The 24,482-nt window shown below is 40.9% G+C and overlaps 1 protein-coding gene and 2 pseudogenes across 1 annotated transcript in view; 2 read left to right on the top strand and 1 right to left on the bottom strand.

The window, feature by feature from the left end:
- Positions 1–24,482, top strand: part of MEIKIN (meiotic kinetochore factor) — a 50,706-nt gene that overhangs the window by 5,143 nt on the left and 21,081 nt on the right. The window contains exons 5-10 of the mRNA XM_054716993.1: positions 153–290; positions 9,851–9,970; positions 10,785–10,852; positions 17,789–17,953; positions 20,730–20,810; positions 21,445–21,564. Of these exons, the coding sequence (XP_054572968.1) occupies positions 153–290; positions 9,851–9,970; positions 10,785–10,852; positions 17,789–17,953; positions 20,730–20,810; positions 21,445–21,564 (692 nt within the window). The remainder of the gene's footprint in view (positions 1–152; positions 291–9,850; positions 9,971–10,784; positions 10,853–17,788; positions 17,954–20,729; positions 20,811–21,444; positions 21,565–24,482) is intronic.
- LOC129149336 (ferritin light chain-like) lies at positions 8,192–9,293 on the bottom strand (annotated as a pseudogene).
- On the top strand, positions 22,442–24,254 carry LOC103286981 (glutaminase liver isoform, mitochondrial-like; annotated as a pseudogene).

Below are 24,482 nucleotides of genomic sequence, written 5' to 3'. Positions count from 1 at the left end.
TTACTAATAGTATATTTTTTCAGTTGTATGTGGAAGCAATTTCACATTCTTAACATACAACTGCAAGTACATTTCTACAAATTTGAATTCTTAAGATTTTTAATTTGTTTACTATTTAAACATTTTGTCCTTTTTGATTGTTTATTCTACAGGACTAAGTTTGCAGCATGATATTTCTAGCTCTCTTCTAAGCTATTCAATCACAGATTCTTCTACAGAATGCAAGGGTTTTGAAGAGAATTTAAGTAGCTTTCCATCACCTGAACTCTTCAGAGGATCAGATTATTTAGGTAAGAAAATAATATCAATTTTAAGTTGCTCCACTATAGAAATTGTTCCTTTGTCCACAATCTTCCAATGAATAATGATCTTTTTGAGAATGCATACTTCCCTTCCTCACCAAAACCTCCTTTTCACACTTTGGCTTTGGAGTTGGCAATGTGACTTGCTTTGGCGATATGATATTAGTGAATAAAACATATGCAAACCTTTGAAATATGTTTAAATGGTCAGCTTGTCCTCTTACACGTTTGCCATTAAGAGAAGAATATATCCTAATTAGCTTCTGTGGGACCCCTGAATAACAGGCACAGAGCAGAATGGCCCACGCAGTCTGCAGAGTGCAGAAGGCTGCCCAGTTGATCAGCAGACCGTAATCTAAAGCAGAGCTGTCTGAGCCAACCAGTAGACACGGGAATAATAAATAAATGCTTTCATTTTATGCCACTGAAATTTTGGAGTTATTTACTAGTATTATACAGAAAAAGCCAATTTCTTCAGATAATGTATTGAACACAGAAGAGGGGGGATTTATTTTTTTTAATTTTTAAAATTTTGTTAAAATAAATCTTTATTGTTCAGATTATTACAGTTGTTCCTCTTTTTCCCCCCACAGCTCCCCTCCACCAGGTTTCCACCCCACCCTCTGCCCTTACCCCCCACCACACTGTCCTCATCCATAGGTGTACGACTTTTGTCCAGTCTCTTCCCGCACCCCCCACACCGTTTTTCCCCCAAGAATTGTCAGTCCACTCCCTTTCTATGCCCCTGATTCTATTATATTCACCAGTTTATTCTGTTCATCAGATTTTTTATTCACTTGATTTTTAGGGTCACCTGTTGATAGATATGTATTTGTTGTTCATAATATTTATCTTTACCTTTTTCTTCTTCTTCCTCTTCTTAAAGAATACCTTTCAGCATTTCATATAATACTGGTTTGGTGGTGATGAACTCCTTTACCTTTTTCTTATCTGTGAAGCTCTTTATCTGACCTTCAATTCTGAATGATAGCTTTGCTGGGTAGAGTAATCTTGGTTGTAGGTTCTTGCTATTCATCACTTTGAATATTTCATGCCACTCCCATCTGGCCTGCATAGTTTCTGTTGAGAAATCAGCTGACAATCATATGGGTACTCCCTTATAGGTAACTAACTGTTTTTCTCTTGCTGCTTTTAATATTCTCTCTTTGTCTTTTGCTCTTGGCATTTTAATTATGATGTGTCTTGGTGTGGTCCTCTTTGGATTCCTTTTGTTCAGGGTTCTGTGCACTTCCTGGACTTGTAAGTCTATTTCTTTCACCAGGTGGGGGAAGTTTTCTGTCATTATTTCTTCAAATATGTTTTCAGTATCTTGCTCTCTCTCTTCTTCTGGCACCCCCATAATTCAGATGTTGGTACGCTTGAAGTTGTCCCAGAGGCTCCTTACACTATCTTCATATTTTTTTATTCTTTTTTCTTTTTGCTTTTCTGTTTGGGTGTTTTTTGCTTCTTTGTATTTCAAATCTTTGACTTGATTCTTGCGATCCTCTAGTCTGCTGTTGGATCTCTATTTATTATTCTTTATTTCAGTCAGTGTATGCTTAATTTCTAGTTGGTCCTTTTTCATATCCTCAAGGGTCTCACTAAATTTATCGGCGGTTTCTAGAAGATTCTTGAAAAACCTTATAACCGTGGTTTTGAACTCTATATCCAGTAGTTTGCTTTCCTCCATTTCTGTCATTTGTGACCTGTTTCTTTGTCTCCACATTTTGGCTGCTTCCCTGTGTTGATAGCATGGCTTTGTGTGCTAGGTGTCCTATAGGGCCCAGTGGCTCAGCTTCCACAATTACCTGAGGTGGACACTCTTGGTGCACCCCTTTGTGGGCTGTGTGCCCAGTCTTGTTGTAGTTAAGCCTTGATTGTTGTTGGTATCCCTGGGAGGAATTGACGTGCAGGCCAATCAGCTGTGTCTACAATGGGAGAACTTCTGTGCAGGAGACACCCTTATGGGGCAAGACTTGCTTTAGGGGAGCTATGGTGCTCACTGAGTCTGCCCCTGAGTGTGTCCCTTATGGATCTGAGGAGTTGTAATCTGGATGGTCCCACTCTGATCCATGGGTACACTGGCTCTTGGATCTCCAAGGAGGTGCTAATTTAGCCTCTGCCTGAGGCCACCTAGCAGGAGCTGCGGAGATATCTGCAGATTCCTCTTCTTTGTTTGGGTTTGGAGATGCCCACATGAGGCCCAGCTGTGAAGCAATGCAAACTGCTGTGGGGCCTTGGGCCTTCTTTTGGAAGTTCTGGTGCTCTCTGACCCAGCTGCAGTTTGTTAGGTAATTTTAGATTGCAAAGGGCTAGGCCATTCATATGCAAAAGCCTCTGTGCACAGCTTGGGTGGGGCAGGGTCTCAGGGGATCAACAGGGCGGAGCAAACAGCTATGGGTGATCCTCAGCCCTGCCCTAAGAGGCCCCCAGGTCTCAGTGTCCCGGGGTAATCGCTGCAAGCACCTCTAAGAGAAAGCCGCCCTCCAGTTCCGCCCGCTGCCAGACAATCCAGTTTCTCCCCGTATGAGTCTTGGTCCCCAGAGTCTCGCCCGGAACTGGAGTTCAGAGCAGTCGGGAGCTTGTGTCTCCCTCCCGATTGAAAAAGACAACCTCGTCCTCAGTTGCCAGCCCTTTCTGCATGCGTGCCTCCGTACCTCTGCACTTTACTTCTGCAGCTCCTGTGAGTCTCAGTGTGCTTTTCTCTTTCCTTCTAGTTGTAGAATTTCCACTCAGCCAGCCTTCCTGTGGTTCTGGATAATGTCCATTTTGTCTTTTAGTTATAGTTTTGAAGTGGTTGTGCGAGGCAGCAATTTCAGGTGTTTACCTGTGCCTCCATCTTGGTTTCTCTGAAGAGGGGGGATTTAAATGAAACTATAGCTCTAACCAGTTTGGCTCAGTGGATAGAGCCTGGTTCGATTCCGGTCACGGGCACATGCCCAGGTTGAGGGCTTGATTTTCAGTAGGGGCCATGTAGGGGACAGCCGGTCAATGATTCTCTCTCATCATTGATGTTTCTATCTCTCTCCCTTTCCCTTCCTCTCTGAAATCAATAAAAACGTATTATAAAAGAGTAAATGAAACTATACATTCTAAATTGTGGAACCTGTTTATCAATGCCTATTCCCATCCCAACCCAACAGCTCGTTTCTCTGCTCAGTTTCCGAAATACTAGCACCCAGACTTGAACCTTCCAGACTGAAGAATGGAAGACACTTTCCTAAGAAATCTGAGCAACCCTAAAAAACATATTTAAAGATAGTGACTACAGTAGTCCTTTGATGAAGTTGACAAGAACACCCTACAGCAGGGGTCCTCAAACTTTTTAAACAGGGGGCCAGTTCACTGTCCCTCAGACCGTTGGAGGGCCGGACTATAGTTTTAAAAAAACTATGAACAAATTCCTATGCACACTGCACATATCTTATTTTGAAGTAAAAAAACAAAACGGCAAAAACATCCGCATGTGGCCCACGGGCCATAGTTTAAGGACGCCTGCCCTACAGTGAAGCCAACCTTGTGACAAGCCACAGTTAGGCCTCAGAGAATCCACTGAGGCTTTTAGGGCTCCCTCTTAAATATTAGCAGAGAGCCAGAGATCACCAGACTTCTGTGGAAAGTCTCTAGTATAAAACATAGAGATAAAAGCAAAGCAAAATACGGGAGTGACATCAGAAAGGTGTTGGAATAGGAAGCCATGCACCCTCCTACCCTCATGGACACACCAGTTCAACAGCAATACATAAATTAATCCCATTTGTGAGAAATACAAAAACTAGTTGAGGGGCTTCTTAACCCCAGAAAAGCATGAAACCAGCTACATCAAAGCCAGGAGGAAAATTCAAGACATCCACCCACCATAAACCCCACTTCCAGCATGGTGCCATATAATTGGCATGGAATCCCTAGCTCCAAGATTCTCCCTGCAAGTGAAGGAAAGGACTGAACCATGTATCAACCATTCTAAAATTTTTGGAGCTACCCAAAGGATTAGATACTGTCTTGCCTGTTCCAGAATACTGATGGGACCTGACATACTCTAGAAGCCTGATGAATGCTGAGAACAAAGACAGCAGCTTGGTCTAGCATGCAAATTTTCATCTCATTTACCTAACAGAGAATTCAAAATAATCATCATTAAAGATGTTCAATGAGCTTAGGAGAGCAATGCATGAAAGAAGTGAGAATTTCAAGGAAGGCATAGAAAACTTTTTAAGAATCAAACAGAAGTCTAAGAGCCAAGGAATATAATAAATGAAATGAAAAATCTAATAAAAGGATTCAACAGCCAACTAGATCAATCAGATGAAAGAATTAGTGAATTCAGAGTGAAGAGTAAAATCAAACAGATCAAAATATTTATTCCAGAGAGAGAGGCTTATTCACAGGAACAATGGCTAAAAAATCCCAAATATGGAAAAAGAAATGTGTATTCAATTCTAGGAAGCCCGAAGAACCTCAAATAAGATGACTCAGAGAAATTTACACTAGGACACATAATCAAATTGTCAAAGTCAAAGAGGATTTTAAAAGCAGCAATAGAAAAGTGGCTTGATATGTATATGGGAACCCCATGAGACCATAAATATATTTCTTAGCAGAAACCTTGCAGACCAGAAGGTAAGGAAATGATATAGTCAAAGTGGGGAAAGAAAAAACTGTCAGTCAAGAATACTATAGCTAGCAAAACTATCCTTAAAACCACAATGAAGTGATAAGGACCTTTCCAGACAAAAGCTGAAGGGGTTAATCATCATTTCTTGACATGCCTGATAAGAAATGCTGAAGGGAGTTCTTCAAATTGAAACAAGATTCTAAACAGCAACATAAAAGCATATGAAAGCATAAAACACTGGTAAGTATGTAGACAAATACAGAATAGTTAATACTATAATTGGTATGTAATTCACTTTTAATGCTAGTATAAAAGTTAAAAGATGGTATTTAAAATAATTACATCTATAAAAATATGTTAATGATACACAATGTAAAAAGATGTAAATTGTAACATCAATAACAGTGTGTGTGAGGGGAAAAGTAAAATGTAGAGTTTTTGTATATGATAGAAATTTTTATTAGTTTTATGTTAAAACTAAGTTTCATGGTAACCACAAAGAAAATACCTATAGAAGATACACAAAAGAAAAATAGAAAGATGTCAAAGCATGTCAGTATGTACATCAATAAAGCCCAAAGGATAATGGCAAGACAGGAAAAGGGGCAAAGGGACTGCAAAAACAAACAGAAAAACAATTAACAATATAGTAATAGTAAGTCCTTTCCTATCAATAATTGCTTTAAATGTAAGTGGATTAAACTCTCCAATCAAAAGACAGTGGCTGAGTAGATTTTAAAAGACTGACTCACTTTATACTTAAGGACACACATGTTGAAAGTGAAGGGATACAAAAAGACATTCTATGTAAATGGTGACCAAAATAGAGCAAGAATGGCTATACTTAGATAAAATAGACATTAAGTGAAGAAATATCTCAAAAGACAAAAAAGGACATTTTATAATGGCAAAAGGTTCAACTCACCAGGAACATATAACAATTTTAAATAAATATACACCCAACATCAGAGTATCTAACATATAAAGTATACACTGACATAACTAAAAGCAAAAACAGGCAATAACATAATAAAATAGTAGGAGAATTCAGATACCTCACTTTCAAATAATGGACAGAATGTCTAGATAGAAAATCAGAATTTCTTTATTTCAAAATATATTGCAAATTATATTTTACAGTAATCATATGGTACTGGTATAAAGAGACATAGACTAGCAGAACAGAATAGAGAGCCCAGACATAAATCCATGTGTATACATTCACCTAATTTTCAACAAGGATGCCAAAAATACACAATTAGGAAAGAATAGTCTAACAAATGATGTTGGGAAACTGGATATCCACATACAAAAGTGAAATTGGACCATTACCTTACATAATACACAAAACTCAACTAAAAATGGATTAAAAACTTAAACATAAGATCAAAATCTATAGGGTTTAATCTCCAACATTTACAGGGAACTCATACAACTTAACAAAAGGAAGATAAACAACCCAATCAAAAAATGGGCAACGGACCTAAATAGGTACTTTTGAAAACATGCTCAAAGTCACTAATCATCCGAGAGATGCAAATCAAAACGACAATGAGGTACCATCTCACACCTGTCAGAATGGCTATCATCAACAAATGACAAGTGCTGGCGAGGATGTGGAGAAAAAGGAACCTTTGTGCACTGCTGGTGGGAATGCAGACTGGTGCAGCCACTGTGGAGAACATGGAGTTTCCTAAAAAAACAAAACTAAAAATGGAACTCCCATTTGACCCAGAGATCCCACTTCTAGGAATACATACCAAAAAACTAGAAACACCAATCAGAAAGGATGTATACACCCCTATGTTCATAGCAGATATTGGATATGACACCATAAGCCCAGGTAATAAAAGCAAAAATAGACAACTGGAACTACATACAAACAAACAAAAAAAGCTTTTGCACAGCAAAAGCAATGAACAGAGTGTAAAGGCAACCTACAAAATTGGAAAACATATTTGCAAACCTCATATATGATAAGGGATTAGTATTCAAAAATATATTGCCCAGTCTCTGAAATCAATAAAAATATATTTAAAAAAATATATTAAGAAATTCCTACAACTCAGGGGGGAAAACACAAATAACATGATTAAAAATGGGTGAAGGACTTGAATAGGTTTTTTTCCTCCAAAGAAGACACAAGCAGACAACAGATATATAAAAAGACATTCAACATCACTAATCAGGGAAATGCAAATCAAGACCACAATGAGATATCACCATATCTGTTGGAATGGTTATTTTTAAAAAGATGTGTTGGCAGAGATGTGGAGAAATTGGAACCCTTATACCCTTTTGATGGGAATGTAAAATGATACAACTATTATGGAAAACAATATGGAAGTTCCTAAAAAAATGGAAAGTGGAACTACTATAGACACAGCAATCCCACTTTTGGATATTTATTCAAAACTAGAGGCCCAGTGCACGAAATTCATGCATTTGGAGGGGGGGGTCCTTCAGACCAGCCTGTGCCCTCTTGCAGTCTGAGAGCCCTCAGGGGATGTCCGACTGATGGCTCAGGCCCGCTGTCCATGGGAGCGGGCCTAAGCTGGCAGTTGGACATCCTTAGCACTGCTGCAGAGGTGGGAGAGGCTCCTGCCACTGCCGCTGCGCTCGCCATCCGTGAGCCTGGCTTCTCGCTGAGCACCGTTCCCACTGTGGGAGCACACTGACGTTGAGCGTCTGCCCCCTGGTGGTCAGTGCACGTCATAACGACTTGTCGATCAGTCCCTCAGTCATTCAGTCACTTAGGCGTTTATATATATAGATAGCGAAGTATGGAAATAACCTAAATGTCTATAGATAGATGAATGCATAAAGAAAATATAGTATATACATTTAATGGAATATCAGTCAGCCTTAATGCCTGGCCGGTGTGGCTCAGTGGTTGAGCATTTGGCCTATGAACCAGGAGATCTTTATTCTTGTGGTATACTCTCAGTATACCACAAGAATAAATAGCGTTTTTTTATGTAAACATTATCATGTCTACGTTGAATGTTCATCTAATTAAATATGTGATATAGTAATATGAGGACAATGGAAAGAGTGGGAAAGGTGGAAACGGATGTAAAAAATAATAGCCTCATTTTTCTTTCTCTTTTTTTTTTCTGCAAAAAACTTTATTGTTTCATTTGGTCCAATGCATGGGAGAGGGCTTCAGGGTGGTTAAAAGAATGGCTAGTAGTTTTGGGGAGAGGCTCAGGTAAAAGCCAGACACCAGGGTAATGCAGAGAGCCCCTCAAAAGCCTTGGGGATCCAAAGGCTCCTAGTTGTGCTTGAGGGTGAGCCTTTTGAAGAGATACTACTCAGCCTAGCCTGGGGACTGGCCAGCCTGCTGTTAGTCAGGTGGTTGCCCATTTTCTTGATGAGTTTCACCTCCTCATCCAGGAAGTGGTTCTCCAGGAAGTCACAGAGATGAGGGTCTGTGTCGGTAGAACCCACGGCAAGCAGCTGCAAAAGGGCCTGGTTCAGGTTCCTCTCCAAGGCCAGGGCAGCTTCCATGGCATCCTGAGTTTTGCCCACTTATCCTGGGGAGGCTACAGCACATCCTGGAAGAGAATGTGGCCACTGTGCTTGTTTTGCAACTTTAAGAAATGGAACTCCCATTTGACCCAGTAATCCCACTTCTAGGACTATATCCCAAGAAACCAGAAACACCAATATGAAAGGATATATGCACCCCTATGTCCATAGCAGCACAATTCACCATAGCTAAGATTTGGAAACAGCCTAAGTGCCCATCAGTAGATGGGTGGATTAAAAAACTGTGGTACATCTACACAATGGAATACTAAGCCGCGGTAAAAAAGAAGGAATTCTTACCATTTGCAACAGCATGGATGGAACTGGAGAGCATTATGCTAAGCGAAATAAGCCAGTCAGAGAAAGATAAATATCACATGATCTCACTCATTTATGGAATATAATGAACAACATAAACTGATGAACAAAAACAGATCCAGAGACAAATGGCAGGGGAGAGGGGGTTAGAGATCAACCAAAGGACTTGTATGCATGCATATTAGCATAACCAATGGACACAGACACTGGGGTGGTGGAGGCATGCCCTCAGGGGTGGGAGTGGCCGGAGGGTGGGTCAATGGGAAAAAAGGAGACATGTAATATTTTAAACAATATAAATAAATAAATAAATAAATAAATAAATAAATAGAAATGCTCCACGCCCCGGGATTCTTCTCCGCCAACTCGAAGAAGAAGTGGCCCACGCCCTCGAGAGCCACATTATCATGGTCAAAATAGAAGCCCAGAGAGAGGTAGGTGTAGGAGGCCCGCAGGTGCAGGTTGGCCAGGTGGTTGACCACAGTTTCCACCTCAGTGTAATAATTCTGCCAAATTTGGGAGCTCATGGTTGTTCAGCAATGAGGAGTTAAGGTAGAAAAAAAACACCCGGTGAGCTGGCTGGTCTTGGAGGTGGTTCTGAAGGTGGTGACTGGATAAGACATTGGAGAGTGGCCAGAGGCTGGAAGAAGGGGCGTCCCTGGGTCTGTTCTGTCCCAACACTGTTGAAGCAAGAAACAGATCCATGACTGCAGAGGGCACTGCCAATAGCCTCATTTTCCCATAGTGGGGAGTCAATGGAAAGTTTAAAACTGACATCAAGTAATAACACTGTTATTTAGTGATATGATAGTTAATGGGACATAGGTATACATAAAATATGACACGGAGCTCCCATGTGTGCTGTCTGTCCCTTAGATCAATAATCTTCTTGGGGCAAAAGTCTGAAAGAAAGTGGGTTAAAGCACGGGGATAGGCCAAGACTTGCCTTTTTTCTCTTTCTCATCCAAAATTTTAGTTATCAGAACTGCGCATGGGCTGGGCACCTAAGCTGAAGTAGGAAAGGTAACCTGCCATTCGCGTGCTATTGTTCAAAGTTTTGTGCCATTTCTCTCTGCTTCGTTAGATTGGGAGTATCCCAAGTTGGATGAATACATGCAATGCAAGAATTCTACTCTTCTGGATACCAGTAAAGCAGTAGCAATAGAGAAGGCACCACAGTTTTCAAACCTCTCTGCAATTTTAGGTGAGTTTTTATATATATATATTTTTTCATATCACAGGAGAAAACCTCAGTACTTGATTAAGGTGGTTTCTGTTGGTTTTCTCCATTATAAAGTTACTAGTTTTTCTTTGTAGTTAATAAATATTTAGAAAAAGATAGCTTGAAATTCTGAAAATCCTGTCTCCTCAAACTTTCATTCACTGATATTACCAGACATCAGAGGAAATTGACTGCAACAGTTATTTACATTTCAATAAGTAGAGAAAGTGTATGTGATTAAAATTCTTCATTAATTATCCTTCCATTTCCACTTTCCTGAGATTTTCAGGCTCTCTCTTTCTTTATTTCTTTAAAATATATTTTTATTGATTCCAGAGAGGAAGGGAGAGGAAGAGAGAGAGAGAGAAACATCATTGATGAGAGAGAATCATGGATCGGTGCCTCCTGCATGGCCCCTACAGGGGATCAAGCCCACAACCTAGGCATGTGCCCTTCACCGGAATCAAACCTGGGACCCTTCAGTCTCCAGGCCGATGCTCTATCTACTGAGTCAAACCAGCCAGGCCAGGCTCTCTCTTTCTACTGCAACTTTTCTGTCAGCATTTTATATAGAGTTTATTTACTCCTGTGAAACCTGGAACTCTTGAGATAAAGATATTTTAAAGAATACTTTATCCTACCATATCTGTCAGATTATTCAACATATATATTTTTTCTTCTAAAATCATTACAAAGTCAGTTATTAAATTAGTGTTTTTTCATATTTGAGTTTTTTGTACTTATAGTGAACAATAAGTTAAATAATTAAAATTCTAAAGTATGTTTTTATTTGTAGATAATGCGGCTTGTGAAGTACTTGCTGAGAAAACTTACCCTTTAACCCCTGAAAAAACAAAGAAAAAAGCAAGTATTAAAGCAGAATAACTATATAAACTGTAAATTTTATTAACATAGGACATACTTTTAACCAACACTTTTATAGGAATAATTTTTCAGCTATTTAAGTCAATAGTTCAAAACACTTTTTGAGTTCAGCAATTATATTACATTATTGTTACATGAGTATAGTATAACCTATATAAGTTTAATGGAAGATAATTAAAATTTATAATTTTTCCAACTTCATTTTGGATAATTGGATGTCTATTAATCATTAAGGAAAAAATAAGACATTTGCTATGTAGCCAGAGCAGTGCTTTAGGCTGAGGAATACGTGTGAATTACTACATTAGGCCTGGAATCTACAGGTCTTTGGACTTTATTTAGATAGCAGGAGCTACTGTCTACATGGCTACTCGATGCTAAGCATTATTGTAAGCACTTTTCATTAATTATATCTCTCTTTATGCATTCCTATCAGGTAAGCTCTTTGTTTGCTTGCTTTGTTTTTACCTTTTTATAGCTGAGAAAAATGAGGTTTACATGTTAACCAGTATGTTTAAGAAGCTGTGGCAGGTCTTTCCGGATCTAAAACCTGTGTTCTTTCCAATACACCATAATGTCATTGTATACATTGGGGAACAAATTGAAAGAGGGCAAGAGTGTCAGCAGGAAGATTCATTAGTATAAAGTTACAAAGATTTTTGGTGACTAGGATGTAGAGATGACAAGAAATATGCATGGACTTGATAATTTTGCCTATAAAGTTCAAGGATTGAATATAGAGGATGGAGTGAGAGGTGTCAACAAAGACTGTTAGATTTCTGTCTTAAGCAGCTTTGGTGGATAAAAGTGCTATTTAATGTGATAGGAAAGGCAGGAGGTCTGAGGGCACACGGAGATGAAAATGTTAGAAGAGCCATTGGCTATAAATGTGTAAGCCAGGAAAACAGAAGAGGAGTGTATAATATTATAGATACTATTAAGTTCATGGAAATGGATAAAATCACCTGAGGAAGAATATAGAGTTCAGAAGAGAAAGGGGTCCAGGATCAATCCTTGGAAAAATCTACATTCAGGTAGAAAAGGAAGAGTGAACAGAGAGAAGGAGGGAAATAAGCAGAATATGGTCTCACAGAAGCCAAGAAAAGAGTTTTTCCGGAAAGTGGGAGTGGTCAACAATGTTGAATGCTACTTGGAGGTCCAGTTTTATAAAGGATTTTGAAAACTTGGAAGACTTCCAATTTCCAGTCCAGTATGTAAAGAATTTAGAAGTCACCACTCTGTCATAATAACAAGTAAAAACCTGAACAAACTGAAAAATCAACAACTCATTTTTTGTTCCATCAAATAAGTAAAGTCACAGGACATACTGCTGCACCAAAACTTGGAAAGACAGACAGGTGGATACAGAGAATCACACTTTCTGGTGCAAAAACACATGAACAGAAGCCTCCTTAAGAACCAGTGCTGGGGTAGGAAAAACAAAAACATGATTGATAAATTACTGGAAGTTCAGTGTGGAAAACTCTGAAAAATAAAAATTTAACACATTGCGGACCAATAGTTTTATTGCTAGCTTTACCCAGTGGCCAGATAACTTTCTATTGAACGAGTACAAAAAACGTTTTACATAAACGTTAAAGGCACGCTTTAAAATTAAATACCCATTGCATTTTGAAGTTATTTATTACATATTCTTACAAGCTAATATCTTTTTAAAGTATGATACTTTGTAAAACACTGTGTAATATAAAGCGAGAATTCTCGTGATCCGTCCACAATGTGGGGCTGGGCCGATGTGGGTCAGTCATTGAGTGTCGACCTAGGACCCAAGAGGTCACGGTTCAATTCCCCGTCAGGGCACATGCCCAGGTTGCAGGCTTGATCCCCTGTAGGGAGCATGCAGGAGGCACCAATCAATGATGAATCAATGCTGTTTCTCTCTCATCAATGTTTCTATCTCTCTATCCCTCTCCCTTCTCTCTTTCAAATCAATAAAAACATATTTAAAAAAAACTTAAGGGGGAACCAGTCATCAGGTGCCCTTCACATTTTTGTGAATTTTGCCTCCTGGAGCTCAACAAGATCCTGACAGTGAATATCTGAGAAAAATCCCCGCACTAGGGAGAGTGGAAAAGGAACCATTTTGAAACACACCATAGTATTCTTTTTTTCTTAAAAAAAAATTATTTTTTTAAATTTCAGAGAGGAAGGAAGAAGGAGGGAGAGAGAGAAACATCAATGATGAAAAAGAATCATTGATTGGCTGTCTTCTGCATGACCCCCACTGTGGATCGAGCCCACAACCTGGATATGTGCCCTGACCAGGAATCTAACCATGATCTCCTGGTTCATAGGTCGACGCTCAACCACTGAGCCATGCAGTTGGGCTATTCTGTTTTTCTTAACAAAGCATGCCCTCAGGAGAAAGTATTTCACTAGAGCCTAAGTTGCTAGGGTATCATCCGAGCCTAACCCATCTAGGAGAAGGAAAACAACCTCCCAAGTGGGGGAAGGAAAATACTCAACTCTAGCTCCCTCTAGCCTTCCACATTGGGGAAATAGAAATATGTCACTTCAGTCTCCTCTAGCCATGCTGTCCCACCTAAGGGGAGAAAAAACTGATTCACACTGGTGAAGTTCACAGTTGAGGGGCACAAGCTAGATAAAAAACTAAGACCTAATTGCAAAACTATAGACTGCTTCCTGGCCCCGCCCCCACCTTACACTGCTAAAGGCCTGTTCACCACAGTTCCTATTACCCAGTACATCATGCCCACTTTTTAGCAAATAGTTACAAGGCATGCTAAAAGTAAAAAACAAACAAACATAAAACCCACACAGTTTGAAGAGACTGGATAACATCAGATCCAGAGTTATCAGTAGTGTTAGAATTATCAGAAAATAAATTTAAAATAAGTATGATTATTATACTAAGGGCATTGTAGAAAAAAGTAACCTACATCCAAGAACAGAGAGATGGATAGTATGAGCAGAGAGATGGAAATTCTAGGAAAGAATCAAAAAATATATTATAGAGATCAAAAACAAAAAAGAAGAAATTCTAGATATTAAAAACACTATAGCAGGAATGAAGAATGCCTTTGATGGACTCATTAGTGGATTAAACACACTGAGGAAAGAATATTTGAGTTTTAGGAAAGAGAAAAGGATAAGAAGGTAATTATAAAGAGAATGGGATAAAAAAGTACTTATGATGGATGGTGGTAGAAAAGGAAGGAATATGACAGGAGAAGGATCATGGATGATGATTATTGCATAATGAAGACATATTTAATGTTTTCTCTAAGACTTAGTTTTTTGGTTTTTTTTTTAATAAATCTTTATTGTTCAGATTATTACAGGTGTTCCTCTCCCCCCCACCTGATTCCCTCCACCTGATTCCCCACCCCACCCCATACCCTTACCCCTCTGCCACTGTCTTCATCCAAAGGTGTAAGGTTTTTGTCCAGTCTCTTTCTGCACTCCTCAGACCCCCTTACCCCGGAGAATTGTCTGTCGCCTCCCTTTCTATGTCCCTGATTCTATTATATTCACCAGTCCATTCTGTTCTTCATATTTTTTTATTCACTTGATTTTTAGATTCACTTGTTGGTAGGTATGTATTTGATGTCTTTTTGTTGTTCATAATTTTTATCTTTACCTTTTTTTTCTTCTTCCTCTTCTTAAAGAATACCCTTCAGCATTTTATGTAATCCTGGTTGGGTGGTGATGAACTCCTTTGGCTTTTTCTTGTCTGTGAAGCTCTTCGTCTGACCTTCAATTCTGAATGATAGCTTTGCTGGGTAGAGTAATCTTGGTTGTAGGTTCTTGCTATTCATCACTTTGAATATTTCTTGCCACTCCCGTCTGGCCTGCATAGTTTCTGTTGAGAAATCAGCTGACAGTCGTATGGGTGCTCCCTTGTAGGTAACTAACTATTTTTCTCTTGCTGCTTTCAAGATTCTCTCTTTGTCTTTTGCCCTTGGCATTTTAATTATGATGTGTCTTGGTGTGGTCCTCTTTGGATTCCTCTTGTTTGGGATTCTGTGCGCTTCCTGGACTTGTAAGTCTATTTCTTTCACCAGGTGGGGGAAGTTTTCTGTCATTATTTCTTCAAATAGGTTTTCAGTATCTTGCTCTCTCTCTTCTTCTGGCACCCCAAAAATTCAGATGTTGGTACGCTTAAAGCCATCCCAGAGACTCCTTACACTATCCTCACACTTTTGGATTCTTCTTACTTTCCGCCTCTCTGGTTGGGTGTCTTTTGCTTCCTCATGTTCCAGATCTTTGGTTTGACTCTTGTGGTACGGTGATCTACAGTTGAGTTTCTGTATATTCTTTATTTCAGACAGTGTATGCATAATTTCTGACTGGTCCTTTTCCATTTTTTTTTTTTTGTATTCTCATTAAGATCCTTGAAGGTCTTTTCAAGTTTATCAGCAGTTTTTAGAAGATTCTTGAGTAACCTTATAAATGTGGTTCTGAAAACTGTGTCGTCCATTAGATTACTTTCCTCCATCTCTTCTATTCGTGACCTGCTTCGGTGTCTCCGCATTTTGGCTGCCTCCCTGTGTTGATGGAGTGGCTTTGTGTGGTCAGTGACCTATAGGGGCCGGTAGCTCAGCTTCCCCAATCTCCCTAGGTGGTCGCTCTTGGTACCCCCCTTTGTGGGCTGAGTGCAAAGTCTTGGTGTTGTTAAGCCTTGATTACTGTTGGTACACTGGGAGGATTTGACCTCCAGGCCAATTGGCTGTGAGGATCAGCTGTGTCTACGCTGGGAGACAGCCTTATTCAACTAGACTTGCAAAATTGTAAAAGCCTCTGTGCTCAGCTTGGATGGGGCGGAGTTTCAGGGTGGAGCCTACAGCCTTGGCTTCCCATCAGCCCCGCCCTATGAGGTTCCTGGGTCTCAGTGTCCCTCTGTACTCCCTGCAAGCACCTCTGAGAGAAAGGCGCCCTGGAGTTTCGCCTGCTGCCAAACAGTCTAGTCTCTCCCCCAATGAATCTGGATTCCCAGATTCTCGCCCGGAACTGGGTTTCAGTGCAGTCGGAACTGGGGCTCAGCGCGGTCCGGAGCTTTTGTCTCCTTCCCGCTAAGGCAATTCAGCGGCACAGTCAACAGTCCGTCCTCTGCGCACATTCACGTGCGTGCCTCCGGAGCTCTGCCTTTCGCTGCTCCCCTGAGTTTCCGCCTTACAGCCCAGATTCCCCCAGTATGAGCCTGGGTCCCCAGGGTCTCGCCTGGAACTGGGGTTCAGTGCAATCGGAGCTGGGGTTCAGCGCAGTCCGGAGCTTTTGTCTCCTTCCTGCTAAGGCAATTCAGTGGTACAGTCAACAGTCTGTCCTCTGTGCACATTCACGTGCATGCCTCCGGAGCTCTGCCTTTCGCCGCTCCCCTGAGTTTCCGCCTTACAGCCCAGATTCCCCCAGTATGAGCCTGGCTTCCCAGGGTCTCGCCCGGATCTGGGGTTCAGTGCAGTCGGAGCTGGGGTTCAGTGCAATCTGGAGCTTTTATCTCCTTCCCGCTAGAGAACGCTGGCCAGGCACTCAGCCGCCCCATCCTCTCCGGCTCCGTCCTCCCCGCACGCGCGCGTGCTCATGTCTCCGCCCGTGTCTCCATACCTCAGGCTTTTACCGCTCCTCTGATTTTCCTAGTGGTTTTCTCTTTCCTTCTAGTTGTGGGCATTTCAGTCAGCCAGCTTTCCTGTGGTTCTGGATGATGTCCGTTTTGACTTTTAGTTGTATTTTTGAAATTGTTGTGTGAGGCTGCAGTTTAGGTGTTTACCTATGCCGCCATCTTGGTTTCTCCCTAAGACTTAGTTTTAAATATTGAGCAATAGATAGATATAATTATCATTTGTTTTCTTTTAACAGAACTCTTTTTGAGAGATGTTGCCTTAGATGTGGTAGGGAAATTTTTTGAGCTGAGTATATTGAAAACCATTTTGTCTTGCAACATATTTTTGTATAGAAAATCTTACTTAAAAAAAATTTTTTTTTATTTCAGAAAAGAAGGGAGAGGGAGAGAGAAATAGAAACATCAATGATGAGAGAGAATCATTGATCAGCTGCCTCCTGCACGCCCCTTACTGGGAATGGAGTCTGCAAACCAGGCATGTGCCCTGTCCGGGAATCGAACTGTGACTTCCTGATTCATAGGCCAATGCTCAACCACTAAATCACACCAGCCAGGCTAGAAAATCTTAGATTAAAAAAGCCCACGATTTTAAGTTTAAAACTTTTTTCAAATTGAGGGCATAGATAATAGGATAATATATATCTTAATTGTAACAATTATATACTAGAGGCCCAGTGAACAAAATTTGTAGAAAAGGAAGGAATATGACAGCCCGCCTGCATCCTCTCACAATCTGGGACCCCTCTGGGGATGTCTAACTGCCAGTTTAGGCCCAATCCCACAGCAGGATCAGGCCTAACCTGGCAGTCAGACATCCCTCTCACAATCCGGGACTGCTGGCTCCTAACCGCTCTCTGGCCTGCCTGCCTGATCACCCCTAACCACTCTGCCTGCCTGCCTGGTCACCCCTAACCCCTCTGCCTGCCTGCCTGATCACCCCTAACCACTCGTCTAACTGCCTGATCGCCCCTAACTGCCTCTGCCTGCCTTCCTGATCACCTCTAACCACTCTGCCTGCCTGCCTGATGCCTGTAACTGCTCGCCTGCCTGCTTGATCTCCTCTAACCACTCTGCCTGCCTGCCTGATCACCCCTAACCACTCTGTCTGCCTGATTGCCCCTAACTGCCTCTGCCTTGGCCCCCACCACCGCGGCTTTGTCCAGAAGGATGTCCAGAAGGTTGTTCGGCTGTCCAGCCTAATTAGTATATTATGCTTTTATTATTATAGATTACAACAACAAAAAAGGCATCTGAGAAGTGCTACAGATTTTTTTATAGCCTGTGGATGGTATTTCATGATTATGAATTTGTTTCAGCCTGGAAAAGATCCTGAACCTAGAGACACAAATTTTCAAACAAAGTTAAGCTCTCATCTAAAAATCAAGGTTCCATCATCTCAACAGAGTTCTGTTCTTGAAAGCAATGCAGGCGATAAATCAGTTACCAGAGTTCTGCTGCCTCAGCCCCTGGAACCTGCATTGGTAAGCACTGGTCTTTTACTATTTCCTGAAAAAAACTATGAAAAGAAAATGTACTTATTTGGATTTAGATATGCATAATTTCTTAACAAATCTAGGGGGAAATGCAGAGATACTATACTTAAAGCTGTATACAGGTAAATGTTTTGTAATTGGACTGATAGTTGACAGTTATGTCACTTGGTACAAAAATATTCAGACAGAATTAAGAGTTTACTAGTATATGGTGTATTGGAGCAGGTAATACATGAGAAATGAAAGCAGGGAGGAAGCAGGATTGGGCAGGAGTAGCCTCAGTCTGTCTCTTTTTTAATGCCAGATGGCAGAATTTTATGGTTTTATTAACCCAAATACAATGTGCACACAATCTGTCTATTCATTTTCTTTACTGCACAGCCTGGCATTAGATTGGTGACTCTGATGGCCAGCTGGGCTGCTCCCCACAGTGGCGTTGCTGTTCTTGAGGGAAGCTGTGAGCAGTCTCAGCACAGTGAGAGTTGTTGCTCATCAGCAGCACTTCAAGCTCCTTGATGTGGTGGACCAGGAAGCCACTTGGCAGCATGTGCTTTGTTTTCCTGTTGCTCCCATAACCAAGGGCATCAAGATCTGGCCCTTGAATCTTCTCTGCACCCTATTGTCAATGCATCTGGTTTTCCATCAGTTACACTTAATTTTGACATATCAGTATGACTGGTGCTGGATGAACTTCTTGGTCCTCTTTTTTATGATCTTGGGTTTCACAAGGTTCTAAGGGCAGCCATGGAGCTGAGTAGGAGATGTCTGCCACCTCGTAGGCAGTGCTGAGGAAAAGAGCCCCAGTCTTCACTGCAGATCTGACAGAAGCTCTTCCAGTGGGGAGGTCTGGAGCAAAGATTGCCCATTATAGGAATCTTACGTTGGGCTTTTGTGCTCAGACGTTGGCTGAGGTTTGCCTAAAAAGATAATGGCCTCAGCCGAAAGCTGAAGCAGATTCTAAATATGCTGCAGCAGGGGACTAAGAGCTAGCTGCACTCCTTGCAGTGGAACAGCAGGTTCTTTGTTCAAGGTCTGAGCAGAGCACCTGCATGGCTGCCACAGTAATAATAATAACAGCTATCATCAAGTATCTCCTACTCTCCAAGCACCAGAGGTTCTCTATAAATGTTTTATTTGTAACCTTTGCACAGTAGTCCCTAGGGGTAGAATACTAGTAATCCCTATTGTTCAGATGAAGAAATTAAAAGATTATATAGCTAATAAATTAGAGAGCTGTCATATTCAGTGTACCAGGTAAATATACTCATAACATTTTTGTTCTTATTATTTTTTAAACATTTATATATGTGTGTGTGTGTATATATATATATATACACATCGATTGGTTGCATCCTGCTCCCACCCTGACTGGGCCTGGGGATTAAATCTGCAACCCAGGTATATGCCCTTTACTGGGAATCAAACCCAAGACTTTCCAATGCATGGGCCAACACTCTAACCACTGAGCAATGCTGGCAGTTTCAGAGATTTTTAATCCTGAAAGAAAGAAAAGAGGAAATAAAGGAAAAAGAAACCTAATAAACTTTCTGTTCAAGTTTTATCTCTGAGTTTGCGTTTCAGACTTGGCAGCATATAATAGACACCTATTCAGAGATTTATCCGGGGGATACGGTTGTTTCATGGAATCTAAGAATTGAAAGGCAGTTGATGGCTAGAAAGGAAGCGTCCTATCTTCTCTCTTTTTGACTCTATCACTGTTTTTTTCTGCTTTGCCTCTCTACTTGTTTCTTTGTCTTTGCTCTCCCTGGTTTTGTCTCTCAGTCTCAAGCTCTGTCTCTCTTTTCTCCCAATCTCTGTTTTGATTTCTCTGTATCTGTCCTTTGTGTCTCTGATTCTTTCTTTTACTATCAATCTCAGTTTTTCTGCTCAGTCTCTGTTCTCTGTCTTACCTTTCTTCTCCCTTCCTCTCTCCTCTTAATCTTCCTTTATTTTTCTTTCTGTCTTTTATCTCCCCATCCTCCCTTTCTACCCTTCCCTCCTCCCCTCCTCTTAATCCCCCCTTCTTTCTTCCCTCCTTCCCCTCTCTTTTCTCTCCCTTTTTCTTTCCCTTCTCCCCTCTCTCTCTATCCTTCTCTCCGACAGTCCTTCCCTCTTTCTTAAACTCTTTAGCCTCTGATCCTGTTTCTTTCTCTTCTCTGTCTCTCACTCTTGATTTGTCTCTCTTTACCTCTGCATCTTCAAGAAATAGAAAATGAAAACAAAAAAAAGAACTAGAAAATTAGTCTGTATCCTACTTTGTACTTTCTTTAACTTTGATGTTCCATAAATGAAAGTATCTATATGCATTTAAATGTGTGTATTTTAAATCAAGTATCCTTGCTACATGTTTTAATAGCTTCAGAAATAACTTATAATCTCCTTCCATAAAAAGTACAGTATATACTAGGAATTAAACAAATGCTATAAGTAAAATATCTTTCTTAGCAGTTAACGAAGATAATCAAAGCACCATTTCATAATTGAAAACTTTAATTAGCCTTTCTTCATAAATTAGTAGTGATTTCAACCAAAGTATTCTCAAATAGTCGTTGCACCACATAAAGTTCTTTTGGGAGTTGTTTGACCTAGCTCAAGCCAGAAAATTCTTTAGTTACCTGTCTAATGGTTTAAAATGTAATTAGCAGATTAAATTTTTATTAGTATATTATGATTTAGTCTACTAATTTTATATTGTGTTTTTATGGTATTAAAGTAGTTTATTTCTTCCTGCTATTCAATTCCCTGTTTCACAAAACATTGATAGAACACAAATCCCACTATTCTTGATAAGAAAAGCAGAGGCCTGTTAACAAGTACTCCGACTTCGCAAACAGCTGGTTTAGAGGTAAGTATTAGTATTTGCACGTGTAGAATCTATTTTCTTGCTCCCCTTTATTCTGTTTCTGTCACATCAGGGGAATATTGCACACAGACAATAGTATTTTTATTTTTCTGTTGCACAAACATACTTTCACTGAAAGTATTCTATATATTGCTATACATAATATAAAAAACATTAGAATACTGTAGCACCAACCTGTCTTGATCTCTCTCTATATCTGTCCTTTCCTGTCTCTGACTCTGTTTCTTTGACTGTCTATCTCAGTCTTTTGGCTCACAGAAAGGGTAGATGGATTTCAGTTACTAATCCCCTTATAAATAGTAATTGGATGAAGAATAGGAAAAAAATTACATGATACTGAAGCTAATAAAAATACCTATTTAAATAATAACTTTAAAGCTAAAGAGTATTATAATCTTCTCTATAGATTGATTTCTCCCCAGTTGAGCATCCATCTTTCGGAGAACTATTTCCAAACTATCAGCAGTTATATTAACTCAGATAAAATTGTTCATATGTCAAATTCTATATCACAGTGCTTCTAATGAAATAGTATGTTTCAATTTTCCTTTAATTATTAAAAAAGCTGGTTTTGCAACATTTAACTTCTACAAAAGAGTAGTATATTCTTTTATAGATTGATCTGTCCTCAGTACAAAAATCATCTTTGGAGGAACTATTTCCAAATGTCAGCAGCTGTGTTAATTCAGATGAAATTGTTCCTGTGTCAAGTTCCCAAGAAAATTCTTCAAATGAGGTAATAGTTTCAATTTCCCCTTCAAATACCAAAAGAAATACTTACTATTATATTAGATACTTTGTATATGAGACTTCAAAAAAATCTGTAACTCAGTTAAGGTTAATATCAAGTACATGTGGAGTAAGTTTTCAGTTACAATTCCAAAGAAAGGATATTAGGCTGCCACAGCCAAAACATTTTGCGTCCTCAGGATCAAGGGGTATTAAATAACCAGAAGAAACAGTATTAATCTACTTTAATCCAAAACTCACTTTTTGTCTTTACATATAAATTGTGGTCACCAACTTCATTATGTTATTTGAAAGTACTATGCTTTGTTAATAAATACATTAAACTCATTATTCTAAGAGCCATGGGGGTGTGGGTGGGAGTAGAGAAAGGGGATGAATAGAAAAAGAGAGAACAGAAAGAGAGAGGTGGAAAGAGAAAGAGCCAGAGAGAAGAGGAAGGGATACAGAGAGAAAGACAGTAGGACGGAACAGAGGCAGAGACAAAAAGAAATAAAGAGGGAAAACTTTAGGGTTGTGTAGCCAGACCTCTCAGTCTCACTCTGGGGTGAGAGTGGGGATCCAGGTGATGAGGAGAAAACTAGAGATGAGTTTGTAAAGATAAACAAGGGCCAACAGAGTAATGGATCTTGTAATATATATTAAAATTTTTGGATTTTTTTCCTAAGGGGAGCTAATAAAGGATTATGAACAGGAAATGATATCAAATGTTCTTGTATAAAGTTTATTCTGGATTGAGAGGCAGAGAACAGATTGTAAAAAGCTGAGTCTAGAGGCAATTAGAGGGATAATAACAAAGAACAGAGCAGAAATAAATGAAATAGAGACACCCTGGGTGCTCTGTGGAATGGGTGATGTGCTGGGAGATGCACTCTATGAAGGCTCTGCAGAATGCACTGAGCAGGGCCAGCAGTCACTGCTGGAGGGGAGACTGGGATCACCTGAGCTGGACCCCCCTCCTTGGTGAGGGCATCTGGCACCATCTCAGAGAGGCCGCAGGACAGGGAGACAATGCATAGCCACCAGCTTCAGCACCAGGATCAGTAAGGCTTGCGGGACAGTGATTTGTCAGAGTGGCATGCTATCCAGGTTGGGTGATCTGCTCTTCTACACTGTTGCTGAGGGACAGGAATGAATCCTTATCCTCAAGTTCACTACTGCACTGAAGGCTACTGGACTGCAGACATCAGATCCCCCGCTCTGGGATTGCATGAGCCAGATGCACCACATGGTTCTAGAGTCCAGCAGTGGTGGCCTCTTGGACTGAGATCTCTTCCAAAAGTGTGTGAGCAGCAACATTGTGCTCCTGACCTAGGCATTCTGAAAGAAGATTGTCATTCCTGATTTTGAGGAGTTCACCAGCCATGAGGATTGCATCTTTGAGGATGCCAGAGAGTTCACTGGAGGCAAAGTGGCAACCTACATCCTTCAGCTGTCTAAGACAAATCCAGACCTGTGGGGCATCTCCCTGTGTACTGTGGATGGTCAGCGGCACTCCGTGGGCCACGCAAAGGTCCCCTTCTGCCTCCAGTCCTGTGTCAAGCCCCTCACCTGTGCCATCTAGGCACTGACTACCTGCTCAAGTTTGGGGGCAAGGAGCCCAGTGGCCTGCGCTACAACAAGCTCTCCCTCAATGAGGAAAGAATCCCCCATAACCTCGTGGTCAATACTGGAGCCATTGTCGTAAGCTCCCTGATCAAGATGGACTGTAACAAAGCAGAGAAGTGTGATTTTGTTTTGCAATATCTGCACAAAATGGCTGGAAATGAATACGTGGGTTTCAGCAATGCCACATTCCAGTCTGAGAAGGAAATGGGATCAGAATTATGCCATCGACTATTATCTAAAGGAAAAGAAGTGCTTTCCTAAGGGGGTGGACATGATAGCTGCCCTCGAACTCTACTTCCAGCTGTGCTTCGTGGAGGTGACCTGTGGTAACCTGTGAATCAGGCAGTGTCATGGCAGCCACCCTGGCCAATGGTGGGATCTGGCCCATCACAGGCGAGAGCATGCTGAACATTGAAGCAGTGTGCAACACCCTCAGCCTCCTGCACTCCTGTAGCATGTATGACTTCTTGGGCCAGTTTGCCTTCCACGTGAGCCTGCCAGCCAAGTCAGCTATGTCAAGAACCATCCTCCTGGTGGTACCCAATGTCATGGGAATGATGTGTCTCTCACCTCCACTGGACAAGCTGGGGAACAGCCATAGGGGCATCAGTTTCTGCCAGAAGTTGGTATCTCTTCAATTTCCACAACTATGACAACCTGAGGCACTGTGCTTGGAAGTTAGACCCACGGAGTGAAGGGGAGAAGTTAGGAACAAGACTGTGGTAAACCTGTTATTTGCTGCCTATAGTGGGGATGTCTCAGCTCTTTAAAGGTTTGCCTTGTCAGCCAAGGACATGGAACAGAAAGACTATGACTCCCGCACAGCCCTGCATGTTGCTGCAGCTGAAGGACACATTGAAGTTGTTAAATCTCTGATTGAGGCTTGAAAAAATGAATCCTTTTGTGAAGGACAGTTGGGGCAACATTCCCTTGGACGATGCTGTGCAGTTCAATCACCTGGAGGTAGAGAAACTGCTTCAAGATTACCAGGACTCCTACACACCATCTGAGAACCAGGCTGAAGTAGTAGCTGAGGCTCTGTCTAAAGAGAACTTAGAGAGCATAGTGTGAGCATGGAGCACGCATGGTCCCTGCTCAAGATAAAGCACAAACTAGCCACACATTTAACCCATAACCACCAAACACATGCTATGGAGAGCTGCACTGCTTCAGTGCAGACCAAGGCAGGCCAGTGCTTTCTGTGAGAGTCAAAATACCCCATTTACCTTGGCAGAGTAAAGAGAGAGACACACACACACTTTGGTGGCTCTAGGCACCATACACATATCTATATCCACA

This window comes from Eptesicus fuscus, chromosome 6 (assembly GCF_027574615.1).
Source record: "Eptesicus fuscus isolate TK198812 chromosome 6, DD_ASM_mEF_20220401, whole genome shotgun sequence".
NCBI lineage: Eukaryota > Metazoa > Chordata > Mammalia > Chiroptera > Vespertilionidae > Eptesicus > Eptesicus fuscus.
Note: the sequence above shows the minus strand (reverse complement) of the source record. Positions and strands in the feature narration are given on the sequence as shown.